The sequence below is a fragment of the Opisthocomus hoazin genome, chromosome 17 (genome assembly GCF_030867145.1).
Source record: "Opisthocomus hoazin isolate bOpiHoa1 chromosome 17, bOpiHoa1.hap1, whole genome shotgun sequence".
Lineage (NCBI taxonomy): Eukaryota > Metazoa > Chordata > Aves > Opisthocomiformes > Opisthocomidae > Opisthocomus > Opisthocomus hoazin.
Window position 1 is genome coordinate 7076811 of NC_134430.1, and position 14872 is coordinate 7091682.

General features: G+C 50.0%; 1 protein-coding gene across 1 annotated transcript; it reads left to right on the forward strand.

Annotated features, from left to right (window-relative positions):
• The first annotated feature begins 6414 nt into the window (after window positions 1-6414).
• EDN2 (endothelin 2) lies at window positions 6415-12100 on the forward strand. The gene is made up of 5 exons (XM_075437912.1): window positions 6415-6574; window positions 6897-7041; window positions 8215-8334; window positions 9121-9225; window positions 9990-12100. The coding sequence occupies exons 1-5, from the start codon at window positions 6511-6513 to the stop codon at window positions 10087-10089; spliced, it is 534 nt and encodes a 177-aa protein (XP_075294027.1). The 5' UTR covers window positions 6415-6510; the 3' UTR covers window positions 10090-12100.
• Window positions 12101-14872: the final 2772 nt, after the last annotated feature.

Genomic DNA, 14872 nt, shown 5'->3' on the forward strand with positions numbered 1-14872 from the left:
TGGGTGTGAGAGGTGGTCCATGCAAAAGCCAGCCCAGCTGCTGCCGGCTGCCCCCTTCCCACTTCACTGGAAAGGATGAAGCCAGCAAGTCCCAGGTTGCAGAGCATGGTCTTCACCTTCCTGTCTGACCCCATCTTCTCCCATCACTTTCCTGGGGAGATTTCTGCCTCTGCAACAGAGAAGCCTCTGTCTGTGATATGGGGAGACGGAGGCAGGGCAGCCCTAGCAGTTGCAGATGGCAGTCCCAGCGCCTGGGGCCAGGCTACCTCTCCCCATGTCTGTGAGGGGCGCTGGGTTTCTCTGGAAACTCCTAGGATGGGGAAAACACACAAAGAACTGGAAACTAGGAGCAGAGTAAACAACTCCTCATGGCATATTCAGACATTGATAATGAAACCACAGACAAACATAGAACAGAGACAAATCTGTTATCAGTAAACCATGCACACACTCATGTCTTCACACTGCTTTTCTTTAGAGTTGCCATTTCACGACTGGCTTAGACTCATTGAAGCACCTTCTGCTGTAGAAAGAGTAATTCAATGTCCATCTCAGCCAAGCGGTCCCACCTCCCCATCATACTAACAGCAACCTTCATAGAACAAAATAAAAGTGACAGCCCAGGGTTAGTGTGCTCTGCAGAGAAGCTGATTGGGGTCGTGCAGAGAAAATCTTGCAGAGGTGTGAGCAGTCTGGATTTTCAGTAATAGCCCAAAAATGATGGAAAACCATCACTCCCTGTGAAGATTGCCTGGCTATCCCAGTCGTCCCATGGGACTAGTCCCTGTCAAAAGAAAGGATCCAAAGGGGAATTCAAGAGCTGCTTCAGAAAATGCCTGGGTGCTGCAAATGAACTTCGAGTCATTCTCCACACAGCTGACTTTAAGCCAAAATAAGAAAGAGAGTCTGGAATCTGGAGGATGCCCTCATATCACTCCTGTCATTTAGTAGCCTTAAACTTGGTTAAAACTCTCCAAACACTACTGTTTGTGCAAGACTGTGTCTCCTAAGGTCCTTGCAATTCTCAGCACCTTTTAAACTGCTCCATATTGATGATGTGTAGTCTCAAAACACTGGATAGCTAATGAGACTTCTGCCCCTTTGCACTTCCAAGTATCCAGACCCTTGTGTGCACCCTTCTTCAGTGGGTGAAATATATTTTTCAGGCAGCTCTGAGCTCAGCCTCCTGGCACTACCACTGAAATTCCTCACAGTCAGCAGAAAGTAATGATTTATAACAACCGATGCGTCGATCCGGGGGTAGAGGGGGGGGATGGCGAATCTCCCAAAGGAAGCTTCACTTGACAATGTCTCTTTCCTATACTTCCTTAACAGGGACTCAGTGGGGTATGACCAACTGTGGAAAAATTTTGCTAATGTCCCAGGACAAGAATTATGATTATTTGCTGGGCTTCCATCCACCATGGGGAATTCTGGCTGGTGACATCACCCCATTGTTCCCGCCGGTGCCAAGAACATGCTGGGGTCCCGTCTTCTCAATGGTTAAAGTGCTTTCCTGTTTGCTCGTTCCTTGTTTCCAAACAGCGCATTTCATGAATGCTGCACGGGACGTCTCTTTTCTTGAGCTGTTTTGTCCCTTTCGTCATGTCTGCCTGGAACTCTTCACAATGAAGTGAACAATGTATTCCTGCAGTCAGAAACAAAAGGGAAAAAATAACTGCAGGAGGCAAAGCCCATCTTTGGCATCTAGGACCCTGTGTACGCCTTTGTTCCTTCTTTGGAATCCGTGTTTGTGTAGCCTGGACCCGTCCCTCTGCTCCAGCCTCCTGTTGTTTTTCTTAGTGAGTTTAGTGTGGCGATAATGCCAGGAGGGTTGGCCCTGGGAAGCAGTTGCCCCTGCTCTTTATCAGGGGAACAGGGAGAGTTGCAGGAGCAGTGCAGCTTCTCTGTGTCTAGGAGGTCAAGGAGAACCACTGCTCCCAGTCCGAGCTGACCCCCCCAGCCCATAGTATGCAGGGGGATTGAACATTCAGCCTAAAATGAGTAGCTGCTCATGAAACTACCACAGTTAGATACCAGAATAATGCTTTGCGGGGGTGGCTGACGCTGAGATAGCTGTTTCACCCTATGTCTGGACGTTCTCCTTCTCAATCCTAAAGGCAAATTACTTTTTAAAAAGTCATTGCTTTTTTTTCGCACAGAAATTCTGTAGTTCTGCACAAAGCTTTCAGAACAAGGTCAGTTCAAAGGAGTCCTGGCCAATGCAATCCCAACCCCACTTATTCTCTGCAGGGTTCCTACATCCCTGCAACAAATGGAGACTTTTGTCCATAGCCCCACATCCTTCAAGGTCTTTGAAACACTGGTGCCAAACATCCATACGTGTGCTGGTCAGGTTTGTGCCTGCTCAGCACAGTAGGGTATTTCCTGGAGAAAAAAATTAGTTCAAACTCCATTCTGTAGGCATATATGAACAAGAGGGTGCAGCGTTTGCTCCATTTGCTGCAGCAGTGTCAACCTCTTGGGATTTACGAGGAATGAAGAAAACAAGTGAGAAACCTTGGTTAAAAGGTCAGGTTTGTAAAGATATTTTTGCACCTGGCATTAAAGGCAGATACCTAGCAGATATCTGGGCACTTGTCTTCTAGCCACACAGTAAGAGATGTTTACAGACAGTTACGTGTAGCTTCAGGCGCTTCTTGGAAATGTAAGCGAAGTGACAAAGCCATGGTCACAAATGGAGTCTGGTAAAGGAAATAGCTAAAACCCAAATCTCCAAAACCTCGGGTTAACCTGAGACTCTTCTTCCTTCCTGGAGGCCTGCGGTCTTCAGCCGACAGAGTTCTCTGCTGCTCCTTTCAGTAAATGAATCCTGGAAAGCTGTATTACCAGGGCTCCGTCTCACACTTCATGCAAACGACTGGTAGCACCTTTTCTAAGCAAGCGCCCCGTCTTTAACCAAAATGATGTCATTTATTCCCCAACTTTTCCTCTGTGTTACAGCTGCGTTACCTTCCCCACGTCGAGGATATCTTCTTTCAGCCTGCAGTGACCAGAATGAGGAGCACAGAAACTGGAGCCAAGGGAGGTCTATTGTATCACTGAACTGGCATCTGGAATGTCACACAGCATCCGAGCTCTGACATAACTCTGAAACTTGGCACAGCTGGAACATAGGCTGTAACAGGTAATGCTGCTATTGTATTTCCCTGTTTTCTTTAGAAGGATTGTTGCATTAGAACAGAGGTTAAACACTTCCCTCTGCTTGTTTGCCTGTCCCACTGAGGCTTTATTTTATCAGTTGCATCTTTGTTTTCTTATTATTTTAAAATAAAATCTGCAATATTCCTGATTTTCTCTGCCTGTTTTGTCCTCTACCCTGCTATTTAGGAGCATTCCCAGATGTATGCTTTTCATCTGCTCTGGCCTCCCGTGCCCACTCACTTCATTCCCACTCAATAAATGGAGATCTCAACAGTATCTGTGCTCTCATGGGCCATCATAGTCAGAGTTGTTTGGTGAATAAAGCAATAATTTCCCCTGAGCATATTTATTTTCTTTATCCCACCATGGATTTTCCCCTGCACACATCTTGCATGAATACAGAGAGGGATTCGCACTGCTTCTTGGTCTGAGTCAATGTTAAAGCCTCTTGTCCTTGTTTGCAGGAATGCAATGGTAACCTGTTTTGCTTCCTGGAGGTGCTGTCAGCAGAAGCTATTGCTCAGAAGAAAGCAGTTTTCTACACTCTGGCTGATTGCACTTTTTCTTGTTTCTCTTTCCATTCCTCATGCACGTGTTACACTTTGCATGAGACCTCACACTAATTCACTGTAATTGCATCTTGCAGCTGTGCACGACAACAGTGCAATAAAACCCTGAACTGTTCATTGTAAACAAATAAAAATACACTCCCTTTCCTAAGCAGCCTTTAAAAACATCTTGAGAAAGGCAAGTGCCTTTGCTGGCTCTCCTAACCTGCTCATGCTTCTAGGCATACTGCACTCCCAAGATTTATCCAAAATTTGTGAAGCCAGGACTGTCTGTCTGAGCTGGAGTGGTGGCCCCAGGGGACACGGGGTGCCTGGAAGCTGTTATCCATCTCTGTTGTGGTCTGTACCCGAAGCTTCCCTGCAGGACAGTTTCCTACTTTCGCCTGACTCAAACAATGGGTGAGATGAAGCTGCTTCGCCTGACCCCTCCTGCAGACCTGGAGGCGACTTCTATGTTTTACATTGTTTGTATCCTAAAATAGTGCAGATGGTGTCAAGCCATCATCAATGTCAAAGCAAAATCAGGCAGCATTCGGGTGATTTAATTGAAAGAATTTTTCATTGCTCAACCTAGCAGACTTTAAACATCCTTCTCTAAATTGGGGAGATACGGATTTGACGGGTGGACTGTTCAGTGGATAAGGAATTGGCTGGATGGTCACAGCCAGAGGGTAGTGGTCAACAACTGGATGTCCAAATGGACAGCAGTGACAAGTGGTGACCCTCAGAGTCTGTACTGGGACAGGTGCAGTTTAATATTTTCATCAAGGACACAGACAGAGAGATCAAGAGCACCCTCAGCAAGTTTGCGGATGACACCAAGCTGTACGGTGTGGTCAGCAAGTCAGAAGGACGGGGTGCCATTCAGAGGCACCTGGACAAGCTCGAGAATTAGGCACGTGCGAACGTCATGAGGTTCAACAAAGCCAAGTGCAGGGTCCTGCACCTGGGTCGAGGCAACCCCCGGTATCAATACAGGCTGGGGATGAAGGGATGGAGAGCAGCCCTGCTGAGAAGGACTTGGGAGTGCTGGGGGTTGAAAAGCTGGACATGACCTGACAGCGTGCGCTGGCAGCCCAGCAGTCCAACCGTGCCCTGGGCTGCATCGCCAGCAGCGGGAGCACAGGGCGAGGGAGGGGGTTCTGCCCCTCTACTCCGCTCTTCTGAGACCCCACCTGGGAGTCCTGCGTCCAGCTCTGGAGCCTCAGCACAGGACAGAGCTGGAGCTGTGGGAGCGGGGCCAGACGAGGCCCCAGCAACAATGCGAGGGCTGGAACCCCTCTGCTGTGAGGAAAGACTGGGAGAGCTGGGGCTGCTCAGCCTGGGGAGGAGAAGACTGCGGGGAGACCTTCTTGTGGCCTTTCAGTACTTAAAGGGAAAGGATATATATATATACTATAGGAAAGATGGGGACAATATTTTTAGCAAGGCCTGTTGCGACAGGACAAGGTTTTAAACTAAAGGAGGGTAGTTTTACACTAGATATAAGGAAGAAATTTTTTACAATGAGGGTGGTGAAAACCTTACACAGGTTGCCCAGAGAGGTGGGAGATGCCCTGTTCCAGGAGACATTCAAGGTCAGGTTGGACGGTGCTCTGAGCACCCTGATCCAGCTGAAGATGTCCCTGCTCGCTGCAGGGGGGGTGGGCTAGATCAAAAGTCCCTTCCAACCCAAACCATTTTATGGTTCTATGAAACTGATTTAATGAAAAGAGAGGGAGAGAGGAAGCAGGGACTTTCATTTAACGGATGTATTTTCTCAAAATGAGTAACAATTTTACTTGAAATTCGACTTGACTCAATTTCTACCCGGTTTAGCCAGGTTAAACCCGCTTTCCCGTGCAGACCCAGTCAGCCTGCTGAGCCCTGTACTTTCACTCACCCTTTTTCCTGCCGCGCCGGGAGGAGCAGCGCGGGGTGAGGGCAGCGCGGGGGACCCGCTGCGGGGCAGGGGCAGGGGCCGGGGCCGGGGCCGGGGCAGGCGGCATGCGCTGCCCGCACCGCGCCCGCTCCATCTGCCGGCGGCGGCTGCGAACTGCCTCCTGCCCTCACCCGGCCCCGGCCTCGGGAGCGGCCCCCCACCCGCGACCCTCCACGGGGTACAAACCCCGCGCCGCGGAGCAGCACGCACACGGTGCCCCCCCACCCCCCCTAACCCCCACCGCCCCACTCTGCATCCACTCCCCGCCACCTCCCCGCAACTTTCTCCCCGCATCGTCCCCCACCCGTGCGTGCGGGGAGATAGCGGGCCCACGCGTGTTTCGGCGGGGCTGGGAGTGGGCGGCGGGGAAGTCTGCCCGCGGGGTGAAGAAGGTCTGCCCGCGGGGGACGGGGCAGCAGGTCTACCCGGGGGAAAGGGGCAGCAGGTCGAACGCGGGGGACGGGGCAGCAGGTCTACCCGGGGGAAAGGGGCAGCAGGTCGAACGCGGGGGACGGGGCAGCAGGTCTACCCGGGGGAAAGGGGCAGCAGGTCGAACGCGGGGAGGGGGCAGCAGGTCTACCCGCGGAGGGCCGCCCCTCGGAGCGCCACCGCCTTCCCCACGCGTGCCCGCGCCCCAGTTGTTTCCCCCGCGGCCGCTGCACGCGGCGGGGCGGGGCGGGGCCGTGACGCGGCGCGGCGGGGCTATAAAGCACCTGCCAGGCACCCGCCGGCCCCAGACGCATCGCGGCGGCTGCGGGCGGAGAGCGGCGCGGGGGAGGAAAGAAATAAAAAAAAGGAGGCAAACAGGAGGAAACCCCCCCCAAGCCTCTTCCCCAGCCTGCGGGACCCGCGACCATGCCCAGCCCCCCCGCCGGCGCCGCGCTCCTGGCGCTCGCCCTCTGCGCGCTGCTGGAAGATGGTGAGCCCCGGGCTGGAGGGGGGGGCTCGGCTCGGGAAGCGGGGCTGCGTGGGGTGCCGGAGGGCGCCCGGGGGCTGGCAGCGGGGTGGGGTGGGGGGGTTGCCCGGGGGCTTTGCTGTGCCCTTGCTCCGGGGGTGGCCCGGGTTACACGAGTCCGTTACGAGCCTGCAGCCCCGTCGGCAAGGCTTCACCTCCCGTGAAACCGCCCGCGTGTCGCGACAGCGGTGTTCCGTGCCGGAGGGGCAACCGCGGAGGTGACGTCGCGACGGGCAGCCCAGCGCTCTGCACCGAGCCCGCGCCTCATCCCTGTCTCCCGCTGCAGGTATGGGCCATCCCCCGCCGGAGTCCAGCCTGGCCGCAGCCAGCGCCGCACACCCGAGGACCAAGCGATGCTCCTGCAACAGCTGGATGGATAAGGAGTGCATTTACTTCTGCCACCTGGATATCATCTGGGTGAACACACCTGGGTGAGCACAAACGGGGCTTTTGGGCGGGGAGGGGGGGGCTCTGCTGATGTGTGAGTGACTGTACTTTCTGGTCGAGGATGGGGTTAGGTTAGAGCGGGGTAAGAAAGGGTCCCAATGCCGTGAAGTGCTTGTAGCACCTGCTCCGGAGACCACTGCGAGTCCAATCCTTTCCAACATCTAGAAAGGCACCAGCTGTGCTTCTGCTCTGGAGTTTCAGTATAACCCACAGGGGCGGGGGGTGAAAGCACGGGGCACTGCTTCCTCACGGGTTCGTCTTTTGCTGAGATTTGTACCTGTGCAAGCTGAAAGCCAGCACCGAGATGTTACAGCTGCAAGTCGGAAAGTTGCTTTACTCGCTTGCGGGCTGTAACCCTGACTGCTGACTGCCAATATTGTTAATGAGACGGTGGTGGGTTGGCACTAAAGTCCTGTGGTTGCCAAGTCCTGCCCTCAAGAATGCTAAAGAAGCTTTCTGCGCAGTTTCAGGCCAATGGCCATCACACTGTAGCAAAACACATGTACTCAGGTGTGGTTATAATCACGCTTGCTAACGTGCAATTACAACTCGCTGCTTGCTCGGCGAATAGTTGCAGTCACTGCCAATCCTAAACCCTCTGGGAGAGTAGATTGCTATCAAAGATGGAGTGGGAATGTGCTAACAGCTCTGAAAGCATGCTGTGATCAGAAGAACCTGTTATGGCCCCAAGACATCTTGATTTGTACTATGTCCTCTGTGTGTTAAAATCCACGGGGGGAAGGGAAAACCCTGACATCTCTGTGCTTGAGGAACTGTCTGCTTGCTGGTGGGGCTGGTGGAGCGGGGCAGCCACGCTCCTCATGTGCTTTGCCACCCAGGTGAACTGCCAGCTCGCCCAGCCCATGTGGCGACCCTTGCACGGGCACCTGGGCTGCTCCGAGGAGAGAAAATTCCACCTGCACCCCAGCACATACTGGCACGACAATCTCCCTGGGAGGGGTAGGGTGGGGAAAAGAGTAGGTGGGAGAGGAGCTGGAGTTTAAAGGCTTAGACATATCAGTGACCTTTTCACCTTATGTCTGTAGATGAGTCTTTTATTATCCCGGCACTGGCTTGGCTGCCTCCCAGGACTGTGTTATAAACCTGTTGACTAATAAAAAGTTAGGTGCATAGCTGATTTCTTTTGTTTTTAACAGATACACCGCTCCCTATGGCTTGGGAAGCCCGCCAAGGCGGCGCAAGAGATCGCTCGGCAGGTGCGAGTGCTCGCACTCGAGGGACAGCGTCTGTGCCACCTTCTGCCGGGCGAAGCCTGGGTGAGTCAAGAGGGTCCTGGGGATGTCCTCGGGGGCTGCTCGGCGAGGGTGCAAGCAGGCAGACAAAGCTTAGGAGCTGGAGTAACTCCGCAGCCTCCCTGGGGACGGCTGCGCAGCTCTTAGCAAGCAGCTGGAACTTGTCTAGTGGCTTTCATACCCCTCCCAAGAGGCCCTGGCAAAGTGTCACTAGGGTGTTTTTGTTGTACAATAGTTTCTTTACTAGCTGATATGAAGCAATGTTACCTCCATCCCTCCTGCTGCCGGGAGGCTGAGGAGGTGCTGGGTGCGCTGGTGGGAAGGGAGGAGCTGGCAGCAGGCTGGGAGAGGGACAAGCGGAGGGTGTGAAGCTTTGGAACACCAGTGTCTCCTGCGTGGCTCAGGTGGGAGAGGCTGTGGGACAGTGGGACTGCTGAGAACTGGGACTTGGAAGTCAAGTATCTTCTGTACCTGGTTCTCTTTTTTAGTGCGTATGGGCTCTCAGTTGTCTCGCTTCAGCCCGCGGTGTAGGAGTGCTTACACTGTGGGGAGCAAAGACCCTGTAGACATCTGCAATTAATTTCGCATTAAGGAGTAGTTAAAATCCCCGATGATTAAATAAGACTGTGAATAAAGCAAGGAAAGGACAGAAGTGAGCTATAAGTAGCTCTCAAATGGCTGCAATTAACCCTTCAAAAGCATGCAGTTGTCTTAGTGTGTCACTGGTGACATTACAGCAACACTCCCCCTGGCACTTACCAGATGCGTGGCTGGATGCGAGTGCTTCATGCGTGTCCTCTTGCTCATTAGGTACCTCCAGAGTCTGAAGCTCCCAGTGAGCCGTGGAGCATCAATGAAATCTCCGCAGAGTGATGAAGTGAGGCCTTCCCATCACGGCCTGCTGAGAGCTCTCAGGTGAGCATGCCACTTAAACCTGTTCTGAACTTCCCTCATAAGCACTTTAAAAACTGCGGTTGTGACCCCAGACTGCAGTTACCACTTAGATTTGACCTGACTTCCCCCTCTTGTCTCTCTTTAAGTGAGTAGACTTGACTATTTCTGCTCTCTCTAGAAAAGAAGGCTAACAGCTGGGGGAACCAGGGTTGCTTATGTCTTTCCACAACTAGAGGAGTATTACATAAAATATAATTCTTCGTTGAAGTGGGAAGTTCCTCTGATATGGGATGGGCACATGGGTGATATACAAGAAGGGAAGGACAGCATCAAGTAGGAAAATCATTAATTGGGCAGCAACTTTGGACCAAAGGAAACAGCTTTTCTCACATCACATCAGTGAGTCACGGAACTCACTGCTGGAAGTAACTATGGACTCCAGGAGTGTAAATGAGTTCAAGGGAGCTGGCAAATTGAAGGAGGATTGGTCCATTGGTGGCAGTTAAATCACTTGAGAAGAATCAAGAACACAAGAAGCATCACTTGGGTCATGTCTTGCTGCAGGACTCCTTGAAGCCTCTGCCACTGGTGGAAAGGGATATTGGGCTAGACAGATCTCTGCTGTGGCTTAAGACAGCTCCAGCTAGAAATTACCCCTCTTCCTGCCCCCGTCTTCTGCCTCAAAAAAAGCTTGGCAAGGACTAGATAAATATTGTAATATGAGCTGTTGCTGAGTAGTAGGAAAATGGACTGGAGAGTGAACGTAGTGTCTTTTCTGTTTACAGGGATATTGCTGTCTCCAGTCTGCAGTTCAGCAAGCATCAGAGAAACGCACAGCCAACAGTTTTGCCTTGGAAGAAAAACATCTGGAAGAAGAAGAGATAAGAAACAGGTGCATATCAAGTTCACCAGAAGAATCTGGAGTCCTGTGGGTGCCACTAACTCCGCAGCCGGTAGAGCTGAAGGAAAGGCCATGAGAGGAAGGGGGAAGAAGTGGAAGTCTCCATGCTCCTGTTGCATGAACCATGCACTCCATAGACTGTTGTAAAGGGAAAACTGTCTCTCTATACAGTCACAGATGTGTTGTGGAGCTGAACTGTGCCTTTTTGGATTGGCAGGGGTCTTGCTAGTAGAGTACTAGCTTAACTCTGCCTTGGAGTCCTAGGCAGAGGGTCAGCCCGTGCTGGGCAGTAGAATCACTGACAAGCCAGATGACTCTGTGCAGTTCTGGACCAGGCAGCACTGAGCCTGTATCGCTGGCCTGGTCTGCTCTGCCTTTGCGCCATCTTTGAGCATGGTTCCAGCTTGGCCCCGTTCAGAGGTGGTTTGGCTGGTCATCATAGATGGGATAAGCTGCCTCCAGCGTGAACCCACCTTTGCGCTTTTTTTTCTTGCTTGTCAGACAGTGCGATGTGCATACGAATGAGACTCCTGTGGTAAAACAGCTCCCAGCTTTTATTAAAAAATGTATATCATCTAGAAGCCTGGAAGCCAACTGAGTAGTCAGTGGCATTCTTTGGCTGAGAAATTCACTGAAGGGCCATCCTGAAGTGGCTCTTGTTTAGGTGGAGGATAGCTTGCTCTGTGCTGGAGCTTGCATCAAATCCAAGCATGACCCCTGCCATTGGGCACAGCAGTAGCAGAGAGGGGACTGAAATGGAGCTGTAAAGCCCCATGCATGCTGCCCCGCGTAGCCTGGGGGAGTGAGCCCCGCTGGGTCCAAGGCAGAGCCGAGCTGCTAATCTGGATGAGTTCAGTGCTGTGAATCTGTCTCATCTCTTTGGATGTACCCTTAGTAGGGTAGAGTACTTCCAGCTCTTAACCTAATATCCCAGCTTTCAGCTGTGCCTGAAAGGAAATGCTAGGGGCAGACGAGGTGGGTGGTGGGAAAATAGCACGCAAAGGCTTGCTTGCTGCTTCGCTTAGATCAGGTCCCTGAGTTAGACTCTATATTAAATAAATGACCAGTATACGGATAGCATGTCACTATGAGAAGAGCAACCTGAATAGAGAATGCATTAGGCAAGGGGCAGCCGGGTGGGACTGATGTGGATAGAAGATTTGCTAAGAAGAAAGCACAGCACTGTCTGCACAGCTGTCGAAGAAAGGCTTGGAATTAAATCCATGCCAGAATCAGGGCTGCTTCCCCAGGCCCAGAGCAGTGAAGTGCTGCTGGCCCAGAGGAGGGAAGGAACAATTTGGGGGAAAAAAACTGAGCCCAGGACCTAGAAACCAATCTTGCAGGCAAACAAAATCTCAAGGCTCTGGAGCTGTATCACAAATGCACTTCTGTTTGCCTGGGCAGATGAATTTCTATTATAAATTGTGGCTGCATCTGTCATCTGGTTGGTGCAGATAAATAATTGCTCTCCTGGAACCACTGTTGGGTTGCCCTTGCTGCCCAATCCAGTATTACACATAAGCATTTAGAAAGGCTGCTTGAAGTTGGTGGTGGACCAAAATCTGTGGCTGTTGCAAGTGTAGTCCCATTGGACATACAAAATACTTCCTTGATTTTGCTTTATGCCCTAGAGGGGGGAAAAATGAGACCAATTGATTGTATCGTAAATGAAACAGCAGACTAATCATTTGGTCCCCAAAGCTGCAGAGGAACTTTTTTTATATTTGACCTTCTGAAGGTTTGAGTAATTCTAAAGAAAAAAATCCTGAAAGGGTTTGTTCCAGAAGAAACTTTGCACATGGTTTAATGTGAGCCTAGTAATTTAAAATAAAATTACTGATGTAAAGTACTATGTATATCTCCTTGTGTGTATAATATCTCATCTTTAAGTGACTTATTGCACACATGCCATATGTAGCATCCTGAAATCTGTATATTTATTTAAATCTATTGATTTTTTTTTAGACAGTAATTTGCAAAATTCAATTTGTAATAAATAATGACAAAATCAATACCATTTTTTCTTCTTTATTTGATGGCTGGGTGGTGGTTGCTGAAGTGGAAGAAATCCAGATGGCCAAAAGCACTGTGAAAGTGAGTGGGACAGCAGAGCTGGGTGAGAATGGGGAGGCTGTCTAGTCTTGTGAATGCTCCTGAGCAAATTTCAGTTTAGAGTGAATCCATCTAGGTGACCTAAATGTTCATTAAGTGAAGATAAAGACCTTGCTCTTTTCCGGATGTCTATGGGAAAATATATGTGAAATTATCTCCAACTTCTTGTGCTGTGGGCTGTGGATGCTGACACCAGCTTGGATGCTTGTGCCAAGGGATCCTTTTTGTGTTTTCCCATGGTTAAGTCCTTTGCCTCCAATCCTCTTAGCAGCTCTGTAACTGTGGGTGTCAGCATCACAGGGACAGAGCAACCACACACGCTCTCCTACACCTGCCAACTTTTAAATCTGCATTTTGCTGATTTTTTTTTTTTTTTTTTTGCATACAGTTAAAAAGCCATACATTTGACAGTCGTCTTTGCATCAAGACCACACTGTAGATTATTCTGGTGTAGTTAACTAGTGAATCTCATGGTGCAGCTGTGGAAAGTGAATAAAAAAGACACATTAATGTACTAGCCCGCACTGTGCTTGCTGCATATCCAGAAACCATAGCACTTCTTTCTGGGTTTTCATGGCTCCCTGGGAACAGTGGTTCAAAGAACTTCAGCCCCATCCTTCCTGTTGCCCAACTTTCTTGGCTGAGCTGCATCAGCCATGGCCATGTCTCCACCCTGTGACTTCGTGTTAGAGTGTGTGAAAATCAGATTCCTTCAGATGTTGTTATGAAAATAAGTCCTAGTTTCTATGACTTTAATGATAAAGGTCCATGATAGAAGGGACCTAGAATTACAAGTAAAAGGGAAAAAGATACCCTGAAACACTGCAAAATTTCCTATGTATAATATCTAAGGTGCAATTCTCCCCTCTTCTGCTCCATCTTTTTCCAGAACAGGCCTGGAAATTTTGCCTTTTTGGAGTAATTTCCACAGTGTCCTGTGTGGATTGATTTCCAGTGGTGTCAATAAGGAAGCTGAGGGCTGTTGGAAATTCACTCATTTCCCAGGAAAGGTTTCCCCATCATCTGGAATGTTTATTGAGCCAGCCTTAGGCCCAGCCTTTTATTTGTCTTTCTGAAGTCACAGAAGATCTATAGGCTTACTCAGCCCTTGGTCTCAGAGAGCAAAGCATCCCGGCTCAGGCAGCTCGTGGCCCAGCCAACTGTGAGGGTAATAGCACAAGGGGAGTATCACATTTGCTGGAGGTGGGACCATAAGAAATGCTCTTCAGCCCTGCTACAGTATGTGAGCTTGAAGCAAGACATCCAAACAGGGAGACAGAAAACCTGAACGAATCCATTTATGGATGGGTTGGTTTGGTTTTTTTCTTTTTTTTTCTAGCCCTGAGATCAATGAACAGAGGAAAATTTGACATAGGGCTAAATGATGGAAAGTCTTCCAGGGCAAGCTATCCACATTCACTTGGGGAAACTTTGGACACACCGGTGAGTGCTACAGAAAGAAATACTGGAAGTTAACATATCTGGAAAACCAGTTTAAAAATACCACAGGCCAGACATCCAGCTGAGTCCCCCAAGGCCCTGATCACAAAATCCCAGTAGACCTTCTCGCTAGGATCTTGTTCAGGTGTCCCACCAAATGCTGAGGAACAACCTGAGCCTGGCAGTAACTGCACGGTGTCAACTGGATAATGCCAATATCTGTGCAAACCCCAGCCCTTTGGATACAGTTTTAATTACAAGAGCTAATTAGGTATCACCCAAGGGAAGAAGAGAAGGAAGATGCTTAAAGGCATATTAATTAGGGTGAATAGGGAGAAGAAACGACTGTGCTTATTCTGAGGTTATTGAATTCTGTGATAAAGATTAGCTGAAGTGGGTTGAAGTAGGCATATGTTATAAATTCTCACATGTAACAGAAAAGAACAGAAAAACATAACTTGCTTTAAGAGCAAAATCCAGGAAAATCAGGCAACTTCCAAACCCAGTTCTAAGTACAAGTGATAGGGTATCTTTCCTAAGATACAACTATTTCACTGAGCAGTCCTTTTTATGCCTGACAGTTTCCATAAACGTGGACCTCTTGTGCCCTGCATATCACTGACATTTTTACTGCAGTAGGAGCTCCTGAAGAACAGGCTTTCTAGATGGTCTACGGGCAGCTAACTTTTGTTCTGCACAGTGGGACACTTCTGTCCTCATCAGGTTAGGCAATGATTTTTTCTCTGAGACTTCTTTCATATGTTTGTTGAACTGAAAGGTTCTGCTCAGGAGAAGATGTGTTGACATAAAAATAGAAGCATGCTTTGAGTGAGGGGTATTTGGGTGGATGCCTTTTCAATGCCAGCCCTTTGATGCTTCCACGGAAAGAAGAAGCTGTCCATGGCAGATATCTGATTTTCTAGAAGACTTTCCTGCCTGGCATTTTATAATTTTGCACTATTTTGGTCTGGATCACTCTGCAGAAGAGTTGGGCCTTATAAAATAACACCTAGGGTGCAACAGGAGGGGAAGAGACACAATAGTGGGTGCAGGGTCATGCTTTGCCATGGGTCAGCAGCTGGTCCCTGCGCCTTTGATTTCGGCACCTCTGGCCTGAGCTACAAGGTGAGTGGCTCTGTGGAGGCTGAATACGGTCCAGCAGTGTAGACCACCCAGACAGTACTGGTGGCCTCTCCAGCAGCTGCATCTCTATCT

Excerpts from the sequence above, each read along its gene's own strand:
- EDN2 (XM_075437912.1), top strand. The coding sequence starts at position 6,511 with ATGCCCAGCCCCCCCGCCGGCGCCGCGCTCCTGGCGCTCGCCCTCTGC. Across the intron at positions 7,042-8,214 it reads ATCTGGGTGAACACACCTGG|ATACACCGCTCCCTATGGCT; the intron begins GTGAGCACAAAC and ends TGTTTTTAACAG. Across the intron at positions 8,335-9,120 it reads TTCTGCCGGGCGAAGCCTGG|GTACCTCCAGAGTCTGAAGC; the intron begins GTGAGTCAAGAG and ends CTTGCTCATTAG.